The 18,343-nt window shown below is 44.2% G+C and overlaps 5 protein-coding genes across 21 annotated transcripts in view; 3 read left to right on the top strand and 2 right to left on the bottom strand.

Moving 5' to 3' along the window:
* The window catches only part of LOC6535844 (heterogeneous nuclear ribonucleoprotein R), a 52,873-nt gene extending 52,394 nt beyond the window's left edge, over window positions 1–479 (bottom strand). For 3 of the 6 annotated variants that reach the window (XM_039376673.2, XM_039376679.2, XM_039376680.2), the window contains exon 1: window positions 1–479. In XM_039376673.2, coding sequence (XP_039232607.1) covers window positions 1–13 — 13 coding nt within the window. In that variant the 5' untranslated portion in view covers window positions 14–479. The other 3 variants (XM_039376693.2, XM_039376682.2, XM_039376687.2) reach the window with 2 other exon arrangements.
* Window positions 480–608: 129 nt separating this feature from the next.
* On the bottom strand, window positions 609–17,967 carry LOC6535838 (putative thiamine transporter SLC35F3). Of its 12 annotated transcripts, XR_005561772.2 has the most exons (12): window positions 17,748–17,964; window positions 9,922–10,453; window positions 9,362–9,770; window positions 9,109–9,287; window positions 7,801–7,929; window positions 7,519–7,708; window positions 7,348–7,437; window positions 6,829–6,958; window positions 6,431–6,500; window positions 4,849–4,878; window positions 2,972–3,264; window positions 2,493–2,809 (listed from the first exon to the last, which is right to left on the bottom strand). XR_005561772.2 is itself a non-coding variant. In XM_039376700.2 (11 exons), the coding sequence occupies exons 2-11, from the start codon at window positions 10,405–10,407 to the stop codon at window positions 1,750–1,752; spliced, it is 2,235 nt and encodes a 744-aa protein (XP_039232634.1). In that variant the 5' UTR covers window positions 10,408–10,453; window positions 17,890–17,967; the 3' UTR covers window positions 609–1,749. The 12 variants fall into 12 exon arrangements, 10 of the variants coding, with proteins under 10 accessions (XP_039232634.1, XP_039232632.1, XP_039232633.1 ...); XM_039376700.2 differs by lacking the exons at window positions 2,493–2,809; window positions 2,972–3,264 and adding an exon at window positions 609–2,271 and having other exon boundaries at window positions 17,890–17,967; XM_039376698.2 differs by lacking the exons at window positions 2,493–2,809; window positions 2,972–3,264 and adding an exon at window positions 609–2,271 and having other exon boundaries at window positions 17,748–17,963.
* Window positions 7,990–8,980, top strand: LOC6535839 (proteasome subunit alpha type-7-1A). The gene has a single exon (XM_002096424.3). It carries the CDS (start codon window positions 8,219–8,221, stop codon window positions 8,972–8,974), a length of 756 nt encoding a protein of 251 aa, XP_002096460.1. The 5' UTR covers window positions 7,990–8,218; the 3' UTR covers window positions 8,975–8,980.
* On the top strand, window positions 12,705–13,892 carry LOC6535837 (phenoloxidase-activating factor 3). Its single transcript, XM_002096422.3, has 3 exons — window positions 12,705–12,809; window positions 12,882–12,998; window positions 13,124–13,892. The coding sequence occupies exons 1-3, from the start codon at window positions 12,758–12,760 to the stop codon at window positions 13,807–13,809; spliced, it is 855 nt and encodes a 284-aa protein (XP_002096458.2). The 5' UTR covers window positions 12,705–12,757; the 3' UTR covers window positions 13,810–13,892.
* Window positions 14,364–15,389, top strand: LOC6535836 (CLIP domain-containing serine protease B9). The gene is made up of 2 exons (XM_002096421.4): window positions 14,364–14,571; window positions 14,629–15,389. Exons 1-2 carry the CDS (start codon window positions 14,394–14,396, stop codon window positions 15,327–15,329), a joined length of 879 nt encoding a protein of 292 aa, XP_002096457.1. The 5' UTR covers window positions 14,364–14,393; the 3' UTR covers window positions 15,330–15,389.
* Window positions 17,968–18,343: the final 376 nt, after the last annotated feature.

Genomic DNA, 18,343 nt, shown 5'->3' with positions numbered 1-18,343 from the left:
CAAACTTATTCATGTTGTATGCGGATGTCCCCAACGTCAGTTGTCGGTGCTTCTTAATTCAGTTCTTGTCAATATGTGATTTTTCTTCACGCTTTACAATTTGTAGTACGATCGACGAGCACAAATCAAAGACCAAAATCTAGCGATTCAGTGAATTTTCCAGCTTTTATAAAAGTGCTAAATGATATCACAATATGTGATTCTTTAGAGAACAAAACAAATTACAAAAGATCTTGAAAACTCCAAAACGTATTCACGTCGCTCGTCTTATCGCCGAGCGGCGTAAATTCTCCTCCAATAATATTATCTTAAATATATTCGCGATCACTCGATCGATTGGCTCGATTTGAATTGGTTCGCGCTATCCAACGGCTTACAATCGGCTTTCTATTCACGAAATATTAAGAAGAATTTCCAATTTGGACTTTGATTTATTTTTTTTAATCCTTTTAGAATTTTAACAAATTTTTGGAGGGGATTTATTCAGAATGATTGATGTTTTAATACTGAGAAAATGTTCCTTCCTAACAGTTCCCTAGACAACTGAAAAGTGGCCCCTGGCCTGCTGTTTTTGACCCATTAAAATATATAGCAAATTCCTTATTAGGTTGGGTTTTATGTAACTATTTATTTCGTGTTCGGTTTTCGTGTGTTCTAAAATACATCCCAGCTATACCATCGCCTCTCTTTTTGGGTCGGGTTGGTAAAGGTATGTGGTGAACCGCATACACCGGTTACCAAACATTTTTAAAAACTATCACAAATCAATTATTGGATGTGGCTACACAACTTAATTCATATAATATGCAACAGCTCTAATCTGAACGTTCCAATATGGGTACTCCCAGATGGGTTCAAAGACGGGGCGTATGCGTTAGTACAACAGTATCCTCGTTCGACTTTATAATAATTCAAATTACGATTTACGAACAACACATAAACATTTAAAAATACTAATACTTCAATTTGTTTTGACTCGGTTTACATTCAGTTCGCATTCAAATAAAAGCCCTTAAAAAAAGGTAATCCCTATATAATTGTTAAGTATACATAAATGAAAAACCATTCAGATCTAGTCGATAGATGAGCTTACAGTTTAATGGGTTTCTTAGCCGGGTGAAATTTGAATATTCTCGGTGACGTCTATCAACTATTTGCATTCAATATCTTGGGTTTTTTGTTCATTTTTTTGTTATATTTTCCTTCTGAAGGTGTGCCTTTCGGTGAATCCACTTTAAAATATTTGACTACTAATTGCCATTATAATAAATGTATATAATTGCTAAAACAATTGGCTTCGATTCCTTATACAATTTCGTAATAGTTAAGAGTATTAAATTATAACGGTATATAGTTAACTATCGGGGCACTTTTGAGCTCGATTCGCGGGCTCCTTCTCGGGTTTCTGTATCTTGAGATTCTTGACTGAGATTCAAGGCGAGGCAGGGTGCATGGTCATGGGTTTCATTCATTGCAGGTGGGGAGACTAACTCCGTGCTTGTGTGTATCTGTATCTGCCTTTGTGTCTGGGAATGTATCTCTGTTTCTGTAACTGTATCCTTTAAATGTGTTATATTTGAGCAAAACTGTAACTGCATGCGATCCGATTGAACTTTTACATCAACAACAACGACAATTATTATGATATAATGGCAAACAAACTATAACCCACCCATCTGTCCCGCTAATTAATCTGATTGTATCCTCTTGCTTATATGCTTCTGATACGCCTGAGCAAGTCCTGCTCCCTCAATCTGCGGGAGCGTAGTAGACCACGGTGGACTTCCTCCGAAATCCGAGATTAAAGAACGACGTCTCCGACTTCTTGCGCTCGTGCTCCTGCTCGTTTCCGAAGTAGGAGAAGAGCCGCCCGGTGGCTCCGGTAGTGGTTCGGTGGTGCTCCGCCCGCCCGCCACCACCGTGGACACTGTGGCTGCTGCTCTGGCGGTGGATCTTGGTCAGCGAGGTGTGCGAGTGCTGGCGCTGCAGGTGCTGCTGGTGGAGCGAGTGCTGCCGGTGGTGGTACTGCTGCTGGAGGTGCTGCTGGTGGGTCTGCTGATGCTGCTGCTGTTGGTGGTGCAAAAGTTGCTGGTGATGCTGTGCGTTGGCGCCGCCATGGCCATGTAGAAACCCAGAGGTGGTCGGCGACAGATCAGTCATCTCACACGGCCAGAGGGTGAACGAAGATGGGACCTTATGTATCCCGTCCGATAGTCGATAATGGTGGGATGCTGACCTGTTGAAGTACCGCTCCGAGGGCCGCGACCCCATCTATAGTTTGGGTTTTGGGAGACATGTTTTTTTTTTTGTGGAAGACAAAGTGTCAACTGTTAGTATCGGCTGGGCTAGCTATCTGGGTAGGGATCTCTTCTGCTTGGCATTAGTTTTAGTTACTTTCTAGGCATTTCTTAGGTGTTTAGCTCTAAGGCGCTACGTACACTCACATTTACATAGAGTAAGCGCTTGCATGACTATATCTTTTTGGACTGGGCACTGCAGGTTGAGCGGACTTCTCGGAAGTTGGGTTCCGGGTGGAATCACGTGTCTCCAGTGCCCGCATTCAATAGCCTAAGCGCTAAGACTTTTACGGATTTTTTACTGATGTTCTGTGTTTTTCTTTTATTTATTACAAATACATCGTGTGTTTTGTGTGGGGTTGTTGTTGTGTGTGGAGTGTGTGTGGATTTTGGTGTTTAGGGCTAAAGCGGGGTATTAAGTTACGGGTGCCGAAATAGTTACATTAAGCGGTGCTCTCCAAAGTTCATGAGTAGCTTGAATAGTAAAGATACTTCTCAACAACATAGGCAAGCTGTAACGTTACAAAGCAAACGGAACTTAAAAAAGATTCAACAACTTTTCAACCTTTATTTGATTTTGGGATAGTGATTGATCTAGTGAGCTGTACATGGAGGATTGGGGGTGCAGCTAGTGATTCAGGAGTTGATCGAAAATAATCGTATGATGCTCTCACCGTTCGTTCGTTTGAGTTTCTCAGTCGGAAACTTGAATGTTACTTATAGTAGTTTGGTACAAAAGTGTTCCTAACAGTCGCATAACAGTTGTAAAAACTTTTTGGGTTTTCTGGGGAGTTGCGTGGGCGTGGCAGTTGCACAAGGGCCTAAGCGAAAACAGTCGGAAGCCACACGCTGGTTTGTTTTTTTTTTGGTTTCATTCATGCGATTGGCTCAAACAACATATGAGTCGGTTTTGACCGCGTAATACTTTCGTTTATGTTTGTAATGGGTAGCATATATATGCTGCGATCTGTGAGTCGAAAATCCAAAAAGAGTCCAGACAGAGTGGTAGAAAGATAGGGGAGAGAAGAATAGAACGCATAACTTAAGGGGATGTCAAATAAGATCGTCAGAAAAAATATAAAAAAAAAAGAAATCAAGACGATGCCTGTCATGTTACTATTTCTACGAGTGGCAACTGTACCTTGTTAGTAGTACTTATCTCTAGCAAATTAATCAGGTTTTGTACTTACCCCGATCTGGCAAGTGGTGCATTCGATTGATAGAGTTTTTCTTTGGTTTTAAGTTTCTTTTTTTGAAAATCTTTTTACAAAATATATCTTGTCTTGTTCTGTTTTCTTATTTGGTTTTCTGTACAATTCAGTGACTTGTCCAAAACTCTTAGCTTATATGGTGCGTGCGCGTGATGTGCCGCTGCGCATATCTGGTGGACGGTCCTGTGACTATAGCATCTCGTTTACAAAGCGCTGGCCTACCGCTACATGGATTTAATGTGTGGTCAGGTACAACAGTTTTTTGCGGTGTAGTTTTTTTTTATTTTTGCAACGTAGGTCATTCAATTTGGCCAGGTCCCGTCCAGTTGTGTGTACGTGTTTGGTGTAGGTGTGTGAAGAAAGAGAGAGAACAGTTCGAGAAGAGGAGATAGTCCAGAGAAACACATAGAGAAAGAGAGAGAAAGAGAGATAGGCAGGTTGTGGCAGAGGTGAAGAAGAAAAACAAGAAGAAAAGAAGCAATAGTACAGATTAGCGGTGTTACTATATACAAATCAGGAGACTCTACTGCTAGAGAGCTGCTAGATCTCTGAACAACGTGTGTAAACGATACAGCGGCTAAGCTGTTTTGTGAGAACGTTCTCGAAAGGGGCGTGAGTGCTTGGCCGCTGCATCGTTGACAACCAGCAATCGATTTCAGATGGCCTCGAAAAAGAATATCATACAAGAAACTGTTCAACGGAAGATCATGATCATTGCATTTACTCCGGTGTCTCCGAAAGTGAGTGGGTGGGTTGGTGGTTCTTGGGTGATTGGGTGAGTCTGTCATTCGGCATCCCATCGATGCACTTTATGTGAGGTGACTTTGGCTGGCGGTGGGCAATGCAGACTCTTGGATCGACTTACCTTAGCACTGGGGCAAAAATAGAGTTAACCGAAATCTGGCAGACCGGGACTACTCGGTCAAACTTTACTTATTGATCAATTGCTATCATACTGTTACTCAGATTAGCTTACGAAAAGAATGTGGAAATCAAAACTTGGATGCGAGATGTAAGGTGAGGAGATTCACTTGCAATCCTTATCAAACCAAACGAAACCAAATCAAACCCGAATTATCAAAAGTCTAGACAAGAGTTGACTAAGGATTATAACGAAATCGAATAAAAAACATACTTCGCTTACAGTTGGATTTTGATAAATATTTTAGTAAGTTTGTTGATTGCTTGTCTCGGTATGGGCTGGGTATTTAGAGTAAGGTATTCCTATATGGTACAATAACGAAAAACCCTTTCAGATTTCGGGCACCGTGTTTAGGTGGTTTAGCTTAGGTTGTTAAAAACATACTCAATTCTCATCTCAGCCTAATCTCGAAACTCACCTCGCATTGTGACCCAACATTATGATGCTTCTGTAAAAAACAATTGAGAAATGTCGACACGTTTTTTATATATATAAGAAGTAGGTAGAGTATTAGCATAGAGTAGAGCTTGAAGAATTTAAAGTTAGACAGACAGATCGCACAGAAATAAAGGAGCAACTCAAGATCAGATCAGGTTGGGAAACGAAAAACCGTCAATTGGAAACGAAAACGAAGAGAAAACGAAGTTCGGTTCAAACATGCCAATCAGTAACAATTCGAATGCACTTTAATGTATATCATTATTTAGGTTTTAATCGTTAGGATCAGGGCTTGGTTTTTATTTGGTCTCATTGTGGTCGGTAGCATCCTGACTGGTTGAAGTGAAAATGATAATGGAAAACCGACATTACTTGGGATGCTGGAGCATAGATATCCCCAGCTTTGTTAAATTCGGTCATGCTGTAATTTAACATCTATGCTAACTTGCGCTCTCCTTTCTAAGTGCAGACAGTTTAATTGACAAACAAAATGGAACCAAAAATCAAATTTATGTACACCAAACGGGTGATTGCCAAGTACAGATGAAACCCAATTACAAGAAGCTGCAATTCAGTAGAGATCATACAACAAACAGCCAAACATATCATCATCAGCAATATCATAGTCACCAGCATCCATATTGTTGGAGTTCTGCGTGGATCTTGAAATGGAAACTTTCGCAACACCAGCGAAACTCAAACTACATACATGTACGTTGAGGTGTGGGTGTGTGTGTGTTTCAAGAGGTGTAGACGGGATTGTGTCGTTTAGGTGTGGGAACTACTACAGTAATAGAACCTTGGCACCAGCAACCAACATCCAGATACAAGGATATATCATACACAAGTGGGCAAAACAAAAGATTGGCTCTGAGATCGGTCGGGATATACCATGGCAATAGGGGTGGTACATCTGTATATTATAGGGGTTTGGGGTTGCTGATATGCCGAAACGAAATCATCAAAAATATCAACAACAATATGAATAAATACATTTATGGTAACGGCAGCGCCAAAAAACGTTAGGAACAACAACGAGATGGGATTGTCAACCAATTGCACAACAGCCGAGGTAAGTAGTGTTTGTAGAACGGCTTTATTAATTTGTAACGATATATAGATATATGTATGTCGTACATGTGTGTGGGGGTATATATCGGTATATATGGATATTTCGGTGTACATAAAGGCAAGTAAATATAGTTACAGTTCGATACACAAGTCTATATGTATTTCTTTCAACAAGGGTGAGCGCAAAGTTGGAAGCCAAAGTGTTGTAGTTTTTGCTTGTTGAATATATGGGTGTTAAGTATAAATACCTATAGATAGCTTAGAAGTTTTTGTTGTATTCAGTAAAAAATCTGCCAAGTTTCTGTTACTTATGATTAGCACTATGAGGTCAAAGTTCAGTACGAAGGTTAGATATCAGTAAGCACAAATCCGTGGTTACCTACAGTTCTAATTAATATCTAATGTCTTGAATCAGGGATTGGTTTGGTTTTCAATTTTAGTTTTGGGGTTTGGGCTTTGGGTGTTTGGCTTAGCTTGTGTTTTTGGCCTACCGAATGAGCATAGCGAATTTCGGCTAATTCACAACAACATTGGTAGCGGAGTATGGCACGAACGCTCTTTCTGCAAGATGTTTGTTTATATAAAATTAAATATATTTAGTTTATGTGAGTATACAGGAAATTAACAGCGTTTTATCGAGATCAAACATGAGTAGAAAGTTAAAATATTTCGATGATTTATTTTAATGTTTGGTTTAGTTATAAATTCCACTAAGTAGCAACAACAAAACAATATAAAAAATAATATAGAACCGGAATAAACTGAAGCCGTAAAGTATTCAAAACAAACACGCACGAGTTTTTTAACTTTGACAAAGAAAATTAGCATATTAATTGGATCAAAATTATTCCTAGCAATATGAATATATACGAAATATACTCCCACTTACCGCAACAATCGCGTTATATAGTCTGGCCAGTTGGCGGGAAACATGACGAGAAAAAAACCGATGCCAATCAGGATAACTCCGGCCAGTTTCATGCCAGCAAAGTTCGCACTGTACAGTATGACATCGAGGGCTAAGGGATCGAATGAGATCAGTTAAATTGGATCTTCAAAAATGTATATTTCAATTAGGTCCCAAAAACGTAAGGTCTCCAATTTGAGATTTATTCTAATACGTTACATCATTGAAAGCCATTGTTATACTTTTTTTTTAATAGTTTACCAGTAACCACTTTCCCAAGAAAGTGCTTTCCTATTGCTTTCTAAAAGTTTATGTCGCAATGTGCCCACTGCAAAGATCAAATGTTGTTTCGTGCCCCACGTGAGTGCCCCTCATTAATACTAAAATTTAAAACAACTTATAGTCACGGAATCCTTCAAGCGAATAGAGGCTAACCCTAGACCCCGACCAACCCGCACCAACTCCAGGGAATCATGCTGAGGAGCTCGCCCGTGTACATACCGCCAGAAACGGGCACAGCCGTAATCAGACCCAATGTCACAAACATGTTGTACGTAACGGCGGCACTGAACTGCATCAGAACGTGGAAAACTGCAATCAAAATTAATTACGGCGATAAAAGTTTACGGCACAACAAATGCAGAAGGAGCAGGGCTGGGAAAGGAGTCCTACCGAGGAGCAGGAGGCTCGCCGCGAACAGCAGGTTCCAGGGTATGCTCTCCGAGGTGAGGCTTTCCGTGCCAGTCAGGTAGAGTCCCAGCACCACGGGCCACAGCAGCAGGGCGTTGAGGAAGCCGAGGGCGGTGAATATGAAGGCGATTTGGCTCACCGGCGGATCGCCCATCACCTTGCGGAACATAACCTGCAAAGCGACACGGCAATATGAGCACGACATGGCCGCACACAAAGCGGGAAAGCAGGACATCCCATGTGGGCGAGGGACGGAGTACTCACCCTAAACACGGCATAGCCAGCTCCGGCCAATGTGGCCAGGACCACGCCGCTCAGGGTTCGGCTTTCCGTGATTCCATCCATGTAGGCTAGCAACGCTATTCCTGTGTCGCAAAGTATAATGGCCACTATCTGCAACATAAGGGAGTTAGTCACTTGCTCACAAATTATTCTAAAATTAAATTAAATAACTTGTTTTATTTGCAAGGAATTGCACAAATTTCTGATTGCGTTAAGTAACAAAAACATTAACATGGAATGGTTACTAAGCAAATATTTTGTTAGGCTTAAGAGACATTCAAAGACTTTCACGTCAAACATCAGATGTATGAAAAACTAATTACTTTTCAACTTTACTTTTCAAATAACTAACTGGTCGCAAGCAAGTATAGATTGCTCTGCCCACAAGCAAGTCCCAAGGATGTCCTCACGCTACGACCGAGCTGTTACCATATTCTCGCCGGATGGCCACCTGTTGCAGGTGGAGTACGCCCAGGAAGCTGTTCGAAAGGGCTCCACGGCGGTTGGGGTGCGTGGAGCCAATTGCGTGGTGCTGGGCGTGGAGAAGAGCTCGGTGTCCAAGATGCAGGAGTACCGAACGGTGCGCAAGATCACCATGCTCGACAACCACGTGGCGTTGGCATTTGCCGGTCTTACAGCCGATGCACGGATCCTAATAAATCGAGGGCAGGTCGAGTGCCAGAGCCATCGTCTCAACTTCGAAAACGCGGTGACTCTCGAGTACATCACCAGATACATTGCCCAGCTCAAGCAGAAGTACACGCAGAGCAATGGACGTCGTCCTTTCGGGATATCCTGTCTAATCGGAGGCATTGACCCCAATGGCTCTCCACGTCTATTCCACACCGAACCATCCGGTATATTCTACGAGTACAAGGCGAGCGCCACTGGACGTTCGGCAAATACTGTGAAGGAATTCTTTGAAAAGGCCTATCGTGATGATGAAGTGACCACCAAGTGTGGAGCCATCAAGCTGGCCATGCGTGCCCTTCTCGAAGTCACCCAGTTAGGCCAGAGCCGCCTGGAGGTAGCCGTTTTGGAAAAGGGCAAGCCAATGAATATGCTGGACGGCAGTGTAATTGCCGAAATAGTTAAGATCCTTCAAAAGGAAAAGGAGCAGGAGCTCCAAAGGAAGACACATAAAATGAACAAATAAAACCTACAGATTATTTTTATATTATTTGCTTTTTGTTTCAAACTATTATAATATTTTATATATATATCTTTTTATATTTCTTTGGAACTGTGTGTAAAGGGGGGATCTTGGCGTTGCAGATTGAAATTACTTACCCTGACGCCCACGAACTGCTCGTGCAGGATCACCCAGGATAGCAGGTACACGCATGCCACGTTGGTGGCGAACAGGGCCAGGGCATCCGTGGCGTAGAGGACGTGCAGGGAGAGGGTGTACAGGTAGGTGGTGACCAGCCACAAAATGCAGAAGCAGAGGCAGCGATTGAGGAAGCGACCTGTGGATCAAGAGCCAGTCAAAAGGATGTTCCAAGTGCGTCGGACGAGCTCAATTGAACTCAATCGAACTGACCCACGGTGAAGCCGCGCTCCCGGAATCCTCGCAGCACATCGCCAAGGATGTCGCTCAGCTTCTCGCACTTGCGGGTGGAGACCAGACCCAGCAGGTAGATGGGAAAGAAGAGCAGCGAGAAGTTGGTGAAGAACCAGGCGGCGAAGAAGGGGGCGCTGAAGTAGACCGGCTGGCGCGGTGGTATGTTGAACATCTCGGTGGCGTCCTCGACGTGGTGCAGCGACGAGTCGCTGATGGCCAGTATGTCCTCCAGCTCCGTGCTCAGATCGGCGCGGCTCGAGGAAGTGTCCTGGTCGTCGTTCAGCAAGTCGTCGTACGGAGCACGGTACTTGTACATGTACTTAATGCAGTGGGTGGCCCCCACCCACGAGGCGGTCATCAGGATGGTCACGCACACTCCGAAGTACATCTGTGAAGACATGTGAACTTGGTATGAGAGGTGTTTTGATCGAATCAAGTGCACTGCTGTTATTGAACACGAACAATAAGAGTATCAAATTATTGTTATAACTTCAGCGATCCTTCTTATAAATGACGGAACGATTCACTAATGTTCCCACCTTCCGGGCCAGCTCAGAGCAGCATGACTCCTTGCAGGCCTGCAGCTTCCGAAAGCGAAGCTCTGACTCCTCGCCGTGCCCGTTGGCTTGCTGCTGCTCCGTCTGAGTGTCGCTGGAGTCGCCGCCTCCAAAGTGGTGTGCTGCATTGTGGCTGCCAGGTGCGCTCGTGGGCGTGTCCGCCGGGATGATGATCACCTCATTGGGGTCCTGTTGGCTCGACGAAATCGAGTCTTGGTGGGTTATTTGCGGGTTGCTCGAGGTGAGCACGTTGCTGAACCCGCAGCTGCCCGCTGCTCCGCTGCCACTGCCGCTGCCGTTCTGGGCAGACGATCCAGGGGCCACTGCCGTGCTGCTGCTGGCTCCCGCTCCGCCGGTGCTGTTATTGCTGTACGGTCCATTCGTCGAGGAGTCGCCGGTGACCACCACGGAAGGAGTGCGCACTCTTTTCGGATTGAAAATGGCTGGAATTTCTCCGTCGCGCGTCATGCTATCACCATTACCGAGCTCCTTTGTCGCTCATAGTGATCCGGTCCTGCAAAATTAATAAATAATGAATACCACTGCCTAGCATAGTTTATGGGATTCTCTATTTAAATATTAGGGTCTCAATTTCACCTTCCATACCTAAATAAATATCTTCACTTTAAAAGTCTGACTAATTTTAAGGCTGAAACCTGGACTTTGGTGTAATTTTTTAAGAAAGCCCTAGTCCTTGGTCCGGGGCCTAATCAATGATTCAGTTCGATTCGACCAGCCAAGTTCCGACCCTGCGGCAGCGCCTAAGCAGTCTCGAACCAGGCTGTTCACGTGCTCCCGGCGATTAAAGATTGAGGAACACGCAAATGGGAGGCCATTTCTCGACTCTTTACAAGCGAAAGGCGCACCCAAAAGCCCACGCAGCTTGTTCATGGTCCGAGCAATTTGCATGGCCCCACTTTCTACCGCTGCCCTCTTCTCTGGAAGTAGCGTAGGCCAAACTCAAGGCTAGGCCAGCCAAGTTTTACGAGCACCGCCGACCAGTCGAGCAACGAACTAACCAAGCTACCAACCAAACATCCTGCCAGCCGGCCGTTCATTAAAGTCCAGACACGACCAGGAGCACATTGATTGGATGGCCACAAAGGCGAGGGACGGCTCATAACAATGCGAATTATGAACGCCGCAGCTCAAGCAGGTCAAGTTGAGTGGACAATAAACTGCCAACCGGATCTGGCCGGCAATTTGTAAGCGTTCTTAGTAGAGTGTTAAGTCCACCCACCCACCACCACCAGGCCGGATGAGTTACAATGTCCTTCGGTGTCCTTCACCTTCGCATCCCGTCGAACAGCTTGTGCTTGCCTTCGATAATCGTATTCTAATTGAAACATTAATTATTCAACATAGTTGTGGACAGGTTCCGAGGTTCCGAGGGTTCGAGGGGGCATTCTAAGAGTCTAATGGCTATATAATGAAGGTCCTGATAATTGCCTGTGATTTTAAGCGGTTGAGAATAATATTCCATCGATTTCAGTCAAGATGTGGGACATTTTACACAGTCGTTGAATATCCTTTATTTCGAACTTTATACAGCCAATACTTCCACATCAAGATAAGCAAACATAAATAAAATACCTAAATAAATACGCTCATAATTGAAGTACTCCTTGAATGGATTAATGAATGAAATCAAATGAAAATAGATACGTAAGAAAAGTCTTTAATTTAATTTCAAAATGGCAAGTTACAATAAGAAGAGTCTTTTGAATGGGTTATTTTATTGGAATGTTTGAACTGGGAATTCCAATAGGCCATTACCAGTAGTAAGTACGTCTATAAGCAAATTCCGTTTCCTATTAAGGATTGCCAGTGGGTTATGTACCCTCATTATCACTTTAATGGAAGTAGTCAGTCACAGTAGATTCAATAAGCTTTATGTCCATATAAAACAAGAGAGAACGCTATAGTCGAGTCCCCCGACTATCTGATACCCGTTACTCAGCTAGTGTAAGTGCGAAGGACAGTTTTTGGCGGTTTGTGGGCGTTAGAGTGGGCGTGGCCAAAAGTTTTTTGGCGAATAGATAGAAATTTACAAGACTAATACAAAAATGAAAAAATATCAAAACATTTTTCAAAAGTGTGGGCGTGGCAGCTTTGGGCGGTTTGTGGGCGTTAGAGTGGGCGTGGCAAAAAGATTTTTTGCAAATCGATAGAAATTTTCAAGACCAATACAAAAATGAAAAAATATTAAAACATTTTTCAAAAGTGTGGGCGTGGCAGGTTTGGGCGGTTTGTGGGCGTTAGAGTGGGCGTGGCAAAAAGTTTTTTTGCAAATCGATAGAAATTTACAAGACCAATACAAAAATGAAAAAATATTAAAACATTTTTCAAAAGTGTGGGTGTCGCAGTTTTGGGCGGTTTGTGGGCGTTAGAGTGGGCGTGGCAACATGAATCGACAAAGTTGCGCTGCGTCTATGTCTCTGGAGTCTGTGTGCTTAGTCTCAACTTTCTAGATTTTGTAGTTCCTGAGATCTCGACGTTCATACGGACGGACAGACGGACATGGCCAAATCGACTCGGCTATTGATCCTGATCAAGAATATATATACTTTATATGGTAGGAAACGCTTCCTTCTGCCTGTTACATACTTTTCAACGAATCTAGTATACCCTTTTACTCTACGAGTAACGGGTATAATGATTGAGAGTCACACCGAGAATCTTTAATATACACAACGAGAGAGCGGGAGATTTTTCATTAATTATTCACTGCAAAAGTCGACTGCGCTCGGTACGATTTCACACTATTCACTTCTATTAGTTTAGTTAACTCTGAGCTCTTGAGCACATCGTCATAACAATGCTGCTTAGCGGAAAACTCTTTCAGTTTGTAACTCTGGCTTGGCTAAACGGTTAGTAAAACTGAATACAACTGTTTCAGTTTACCATTTACCATTTATTTAACATGCTATAAATACTTTCAGCATTATCGATGGGAGAGTTCCGATGCGGTCGTCTAGATGAAAAGTTATTGTACACCACCAACGAGAAGGCGGAGCCCTCCGAGCATCCCTGGGTGGGCATTCTGTTGGAGGATCACGGTTAGAAGTGTTTAGGAGACATGTTACGAAAAACTCTAAAGAACAATCTGCTAGAGCCACGAATTAAAAACATGACTTATGCTTGTGCTAAAGCTTTTTTTTATCCACCTTCATTGATTTTCCAGGAAATCGGTACGAGAATACGAGGTGCTCCATGGTTATTATTAACGATCTGCACGTCCTCACCACTGCGACGTGCGTAAAGCGCTTTAGCAACCGATCGGGAGACACCAAAGCCGTAGCAATGCTGGGTGTTTGGGACGAGACCGACTCCCCGGAGGAAGAGCTGTCGTGCAACGACAAGGACTTCTGTGTACCGGGGCCTGAGCTGTACAAGGTGGTCGAGATCAAGGTGCATCCGCAAACGGACAGGGACACGGGCGACAACGACTTGGCTATCTTGCGGCTGGAAAAACCAGTCGAGTGGACCGACTGGATTCAGCCGATCTGCTTGGAGGGCACTTCGGAACCGGATACGCTGACCAATCGAAACCTGCACTACACCGGTTTCAACCATGACAACCCGGAGAAGGGCAAGGGCTTGGCCATGACGGTATCTACGCAAAAGTGCAAGAGACTGACCTCCTCCAGCGTCTTAGTCCCGGTGAATCAGCTGTGCGGATATCCCGTGAAACGGACCAAGTTCTATCCGGGAGCACCACTGATGGACATCGAAGTGCGGGATGACAAGCCGCACAATTTCTACCTGGTGGCCATTCTTGTCCGGAACGTGGATGCGGGTCAGGCTACCACCCAGGTCTACCAGAATGTCCGACGAGCTCGCTCGTGGATAATGGATAATTTGAAGTAGAACGATTCCCTTTACGCATTAATACTTGTTTAGTGAATGCTTAAACTATTAATAAACTATAATAAACTATTCAGCATGAGGAAGTAACATGTTTGTGGGTTCAGGGAAATTACTGATGCATCGTGACGGGAGCTGCCCAGGGATCCGCTTTGGAAACGGGTTTTCGATCGGTTGCAGTAATGTAATCATAGAACATTAATTAGATACGTAGAAAAACAGGTAGTTGGAATTGGAAGAGTTAGTTGGAAACTTTAGCAAACATCTTGCTGCACGGAAAGAAATCAACTCAAATCAAATCTTGAAGTAACCAAATGTTCTGAGCAAATAATATAATAATATTTAAAGTCTTAAAACATAAATAAACTAGGTTACAAAATGCAGTAAGGCGGTGTATGTATGGCAAATGAATTACAAATAATGTTAAATTCAGAATTGTAAATTGTTTAAACAATTGAGTAGTATTTTCATTCTAGTGTTCCAGCAAAGTTCTCATATCGATCATAAGCCTCTGGATAAATCCCCTGTGCAATGTGCTTTGTGTGTTTTTCAGCTCCCAGTCAGTTGACTTTGAGCGCTGCTTCAGAATGCTTGGTAGAATCGCGTTTTTATTATTGCTCGTCGGTCTTTTTGGCCCGGAAGTTCAGTCGGCGAAAGTGGATGGCAACCAGTGCGGAGCCTTTAACGAAGATCAGATGCTCAAGCAAGGACCCTTCGCCGTTCCCACGGAACAGCAGTGGGTGGCCCGGATCGTGTATGGCAAGGGTAAGAATCTCTGAGTAGCTCGAGGAGAACGCAATACATCTCCGTTTATTACTTCAGGGTTTGAGGGCAAGATTCGGGACAATGGGTGTCTGGGCGTGCTTGTATCGAAGCGCACTGTTTTGGCGCCCGCCCACTGTTTTGTCCAGTACAACGGGGTGGCGGAGGCCTTCTCCGTCCATCTGGGTGTCCACAACAAGAGTGCTCCCGTCGGAGTCCGAGTGTGCGAAACGGATGGCTATTGCGTGCGTCCGTCGCAGGAGATCAAACTGGCCGAGATAGCAATCCATCCGGACTACGACTCGCGAACCCTGAAAAACTGCTTGGCAGTGCTGACTCTTCAGAGAGACGCAAAGCTCTACCCGAATGTAATGCCCATTTGCATGCCACCTCCAAGCCTGGTCAACGAGACCCTGGTGGCTCAGACATTTATAGTGGCTGGTCTTCGCGTCTTTGAGGACTTGAGGTTGAAGACGTGGGTGAACACGCTCAGTCGCGGCTTCTGCCAATCAAAGGTCAACACGCTGGTGACCAGCAGCAACACGGTGTGTGGCTATCACAAAAACCCGGTGGCGTATTACCTGGGCGCACCTCTGGTGGGAATGCAGAAGATGGGGCACACCACGCAGAACTACTACCTGGTGGGCATCATGATCGACTGGCGCTGGGAGAAGAGCCGCATCATGTCCAGCTTCCTGGCCATTCGTAACTACATGGACTTCATCCAGCAGAACTCCATTGATTTGATTGTACGGTCCTGAGCCCAGAAATAAAGAGAAACGCCAGCTGCCAACAGGTCTTGCTGGGGTGTTAATTATTCAGCTCTGAGACTCGTAGCTCGTGGTTCGCAGCTCGAAGCTCGTGCAACATGCAAATTGTTCCTACACTTATAGCATTTTAATGAGCGCTAACTCAGCGCAGCGCAGCCGCCGCCAGTTGGCTAATGCGAGGAATATGGAAATTTCATCGCTTTCACCGAAGACCCCCTCTCCATAATAGTGTAAAAGTCTGGCAGTCGACAGGAGACAGCCGAAAATGTTGCAAATACCCAGCAGAACGGAAACGGAAGCCTAGGGTTCTGAATAGGGGGCGGCATTGGTGGAAGGTGGTGGGGATCAAGGAATTGGGCTGCCTTGCTTTGGACGAATGCCAAGACATTGCCTTGACTGGCAGAGTTCGAAGATTTCTAGGAGGAGAACGAATCGCTTACAGAGGGATGAATTAAAAACAAATAGTCGCAAACATGTGTAAAGTTAGCCAAGTCAAGAAATTCCCTCATCTTTAGGAAATTAACTAAAGGAAGTTCAACTGAGGTAGATGGGCGCTGAAATCAGTATTATAGAAATACGTTGTATCCGGCGCTCTAAAGCGTTCTAAAGATTTTGGCTAAATTTGAATGAAAATTTTTGTTAAAAAAAAGGTTTTAATTGAAATATCTTTTCCAAATAACTATTCTAAAAAGTGGTTAAATGAGATGGTTTTTCGATGTTTTGTTTACGCTCTGTACGGACTTTTGTTTATTTCTAAAATTTTGCTACAAAGGCAAAAACGAAACAACCAGGAGGACTAAATATTAAGTTTCTTCATTTATCATCACCCTTTTTCTCCGAGGTCTCGTCAAGCTAATGTAGACACATGGCTTTTATTGGCGTCTCGAAGCATTCTTTTGTGCGCCAAATTGCTCTATAAAGAGAAGCTGAGGAAAAAGGCGCTCGCTGTTTACTTTTGCCAAGAATAAAAATCACAATAAAATTTAAATTGCCAGACATGAGCGCCTCAAGATGAAGATGGGCAGGAAAACGTGACCAAATGACCGACAACAGACGGAGATAAACAGCGCGTTCCTGCCGCAGTTCGAGGAGAAATGCGATTCAAAACAAAACAAACAGTTGAACTGGAGAGAAAGTGCGCCGGAGAGAGGAGAAATCAACTCAGTCGCGAGAGAGTCCCACTGAGAGGGCACACACAGCTTTGCGTGGGTGGTGTGTTGGCCAAAAGTAAACGAGCTTACAACAAAAACGGCGAAAAACAGGCAACAGTAAGCGTACAAACACACACCTCGGTCGAGGACACCACGCGGCGTATACGCAATGTGACACTTTTAGTGGTTATGGTCAAGCACAGCACTTGAGCGAGGGCAATGCGAGAAAGAAAACGAAAGTGACGCCAAAAACACTGCCAGTCAGACACCTGCTCGGCACCTCGGCAAAGGCAACCACAACGCCCGTAACCTGGGACACACGGAGACACGGAAACAAATTGGTAAATCCAAGCTCTATAGTTACTACGTAAAATATGCATTTCAAAGGCCTTTACCACATCAAATAATACATTTTATAGAACTGCGGGTAGCCTACTTATGGGCAAAACTTCTATATAATGTACCACAGTATGGCATCTTTGCTGGATTTATTTGCTCTCCAATATTTATATTAGTTTTGGTGCAAAAAGGTGGAAAAACAAACAAACGACAAGATGACTTTATTTCGTCCGCTTGATCTGTTGCGATGTTCGTATGTGCCTGTGGCTTGGGCTTTCGGTTAGTGGTTAGTGACTAGACCTTGAGGTTGGCGCACACCTTGACAATAGTCGAAAATCTAGCCCAACCACCCACTACGCCCACTGCTCAGAAGGGGCTGTGACAACCTGGGGCGGTTGAATTTTTCATATTGCCACGAAAACAGGGCAGGATAAATTGCCTGGCGAATCCGTTTATCTTGGCCATCAGAAGGCGGAAGTCCTGAAAAGTGTTTTTCCAGGGTGAAGAGCAGTCGCTTTGAATGTCTCCGAGCTATGGATGCCCAGCGAGGCGTTTAATGTTTTTATATAATTTACTTAAGCACTTAATGTCATTTTCCCACGGAACAACCACATGGTACATAAACACAAACTTTACGCAATTCGCTGGCCTTCTGGAGCTCTTTTCTCTTATATAAAGATAGCGAACGGACCGAAAAGAACCGTTTCATAGAACTGGAACTGGCGACACTGTTCTCCGCGGTTGAGCTCAGCCCTTTACTTAATTCAATTAAATGTGCAAAAATATGCTGGGTATAAATTTGGAGCAGCTCGCAAGCGAAACGCTGTACGGATACACAAAACGAAGGAAGTACACACAGATACACACGCACACGCAGGCACACTGATTCACATTTTTACAGGCATTGTGGCTCACTCACGAGCGAAACGAACCGCTGGCTTGGCCCAAAAAAAGCAACTGCCACTTGAACGAGCCTTTTCACTTGTTTTCCTTCGACTTAGGTGGAAACTGTGACAGCAGCGTTTCTGGCGCTAGCTGCCGCTGGCGTTTTTCCAACTCTCCTTTTCTAGAGCACCCGACGCGGCCGTCCTGGAAACCGTCGTTCTCCGTCGTTTCTGGCCAGGAATCTCAAAGTCGACTGAAGCGATTACTGAGATGCCTCGCATTCGGCCAAGTCGAAAGCTTTTCCTGGCTCTCCCAGCCGACAGCCCTCTCTCTGGGCTACGCTTTTCCTCTCTCTTTGGCTTGGCAAAGAAAAACACTTGTTACGATTTTTCTTTGCGCTTTTCACGGGCCTGCTGCTTTTTGTTTTAGTTTTGCTTTTGTCGCTGCATTTGGCGGCTTCAAGGGACTCAATAAATTGGTTTGCGATTTTGGCTGATAAGGATTTTCTGCATTTCGTGACTGCCAGAGCAGAAATAAGTTATAGCAGCATAGTTTCTTAGAATAAATCGAACAGAAAACTTTCACATGGCCACTTTATATTACTTTTCCAATTAAAAACTTTTTGTATGA

This window comes from Drosophila yakuba, chromosome 3R, assembly GCF_016746365.2.
Source record: "Drosophila yakuba strain Tai18E2 chromosome 3R, Prin_Dyak_Tai18E2_2.1, whole genome shotgun sequence".
NCBI lineage: Eukaryota > Metazoa > Arthropoda > Insecta > Diptera > Drosophilidae > Drosophila > Drosophila yakuba.
The sequence above is the reverse complement of the archived record's forward strand: the minus strand, read 5'-3'. Positions and strand labels throughout refer to the sequence as shown.

What these genes read in the sequence shown, in the direction of transcription:
- LOC6535838 (XM_039376700.2), bottom strand. Translation starts at nt 10,407, where the DNA reads ATGACGCGCGACGGAGAAATTCCAGCCATTTTCAATCCGAAAAGAGTG. An exon ending in AGCAGTTCGTGGGCGTCAGG is followed by an intron (nt 7,930 to 9,108) that starts GTAAGTAATTTC and finishes CTTATGTTGCAG; the next exon opens with ATAGTGGCCATTATACTTTG. An exon ending in AAATTCGCTATGCTCATTCG is followed by an intron (nt 4,879 to 6,430) that starts GTAGGCCAAAAA and finishes TGTTTTTTACAG; the next exon opens with AAGCATCATAATGTTGGGTC.
- LOC6535837 (XM_002096422.3), top strand. Translation starts at nt 12,758, where the DNA reads ATGCTGCTTAGCGGAAAACTCTTTCAGTTTGTAACTCTGGCTTGGCTA. An exon ending in AACTCTGGCTTGGCTAAACG is followed by an intron (nt 12,810 to 12,881) that starts GTTAGTAAAACT and finishes AAATACTTTCAG; the next exon opens with CATTATCGATGGGAGAGTTC. An exon ending in CATTCTGTTGGAGGATCACG is followed by an intron (nt 12,999 to 13,123) that starts GTTAGAAGTGTT and finishes TTGATTTTCCAG; the next exon opens with GAAATCGGTACGAGAATACG.
- LOC6535836 (XM_002096421.4), top strand. Translation starts at nt 14,394, where the DNA reads ATGCTTGGTAGAATCGCGTTTTTATTATTGCTCGTCGGTCTTTTTGGC. An exon ending in CCGGATCGTGTATGGCAAGG is followed by an intron (nt 14,572 to 14,628) that starts GTAAGAATCTCT and finishes TTATTACTTCAG; the next exon opens with GGTTTGAGGGCAAGATTCGG.
- LOC6535839 (XM_002096424.3), top strand. Translation starts at nt 8,219, where the DNA reads ATGTCCTCACGCTACGACCGAGCTGTTACCATATTCTCGCCGGATGGC.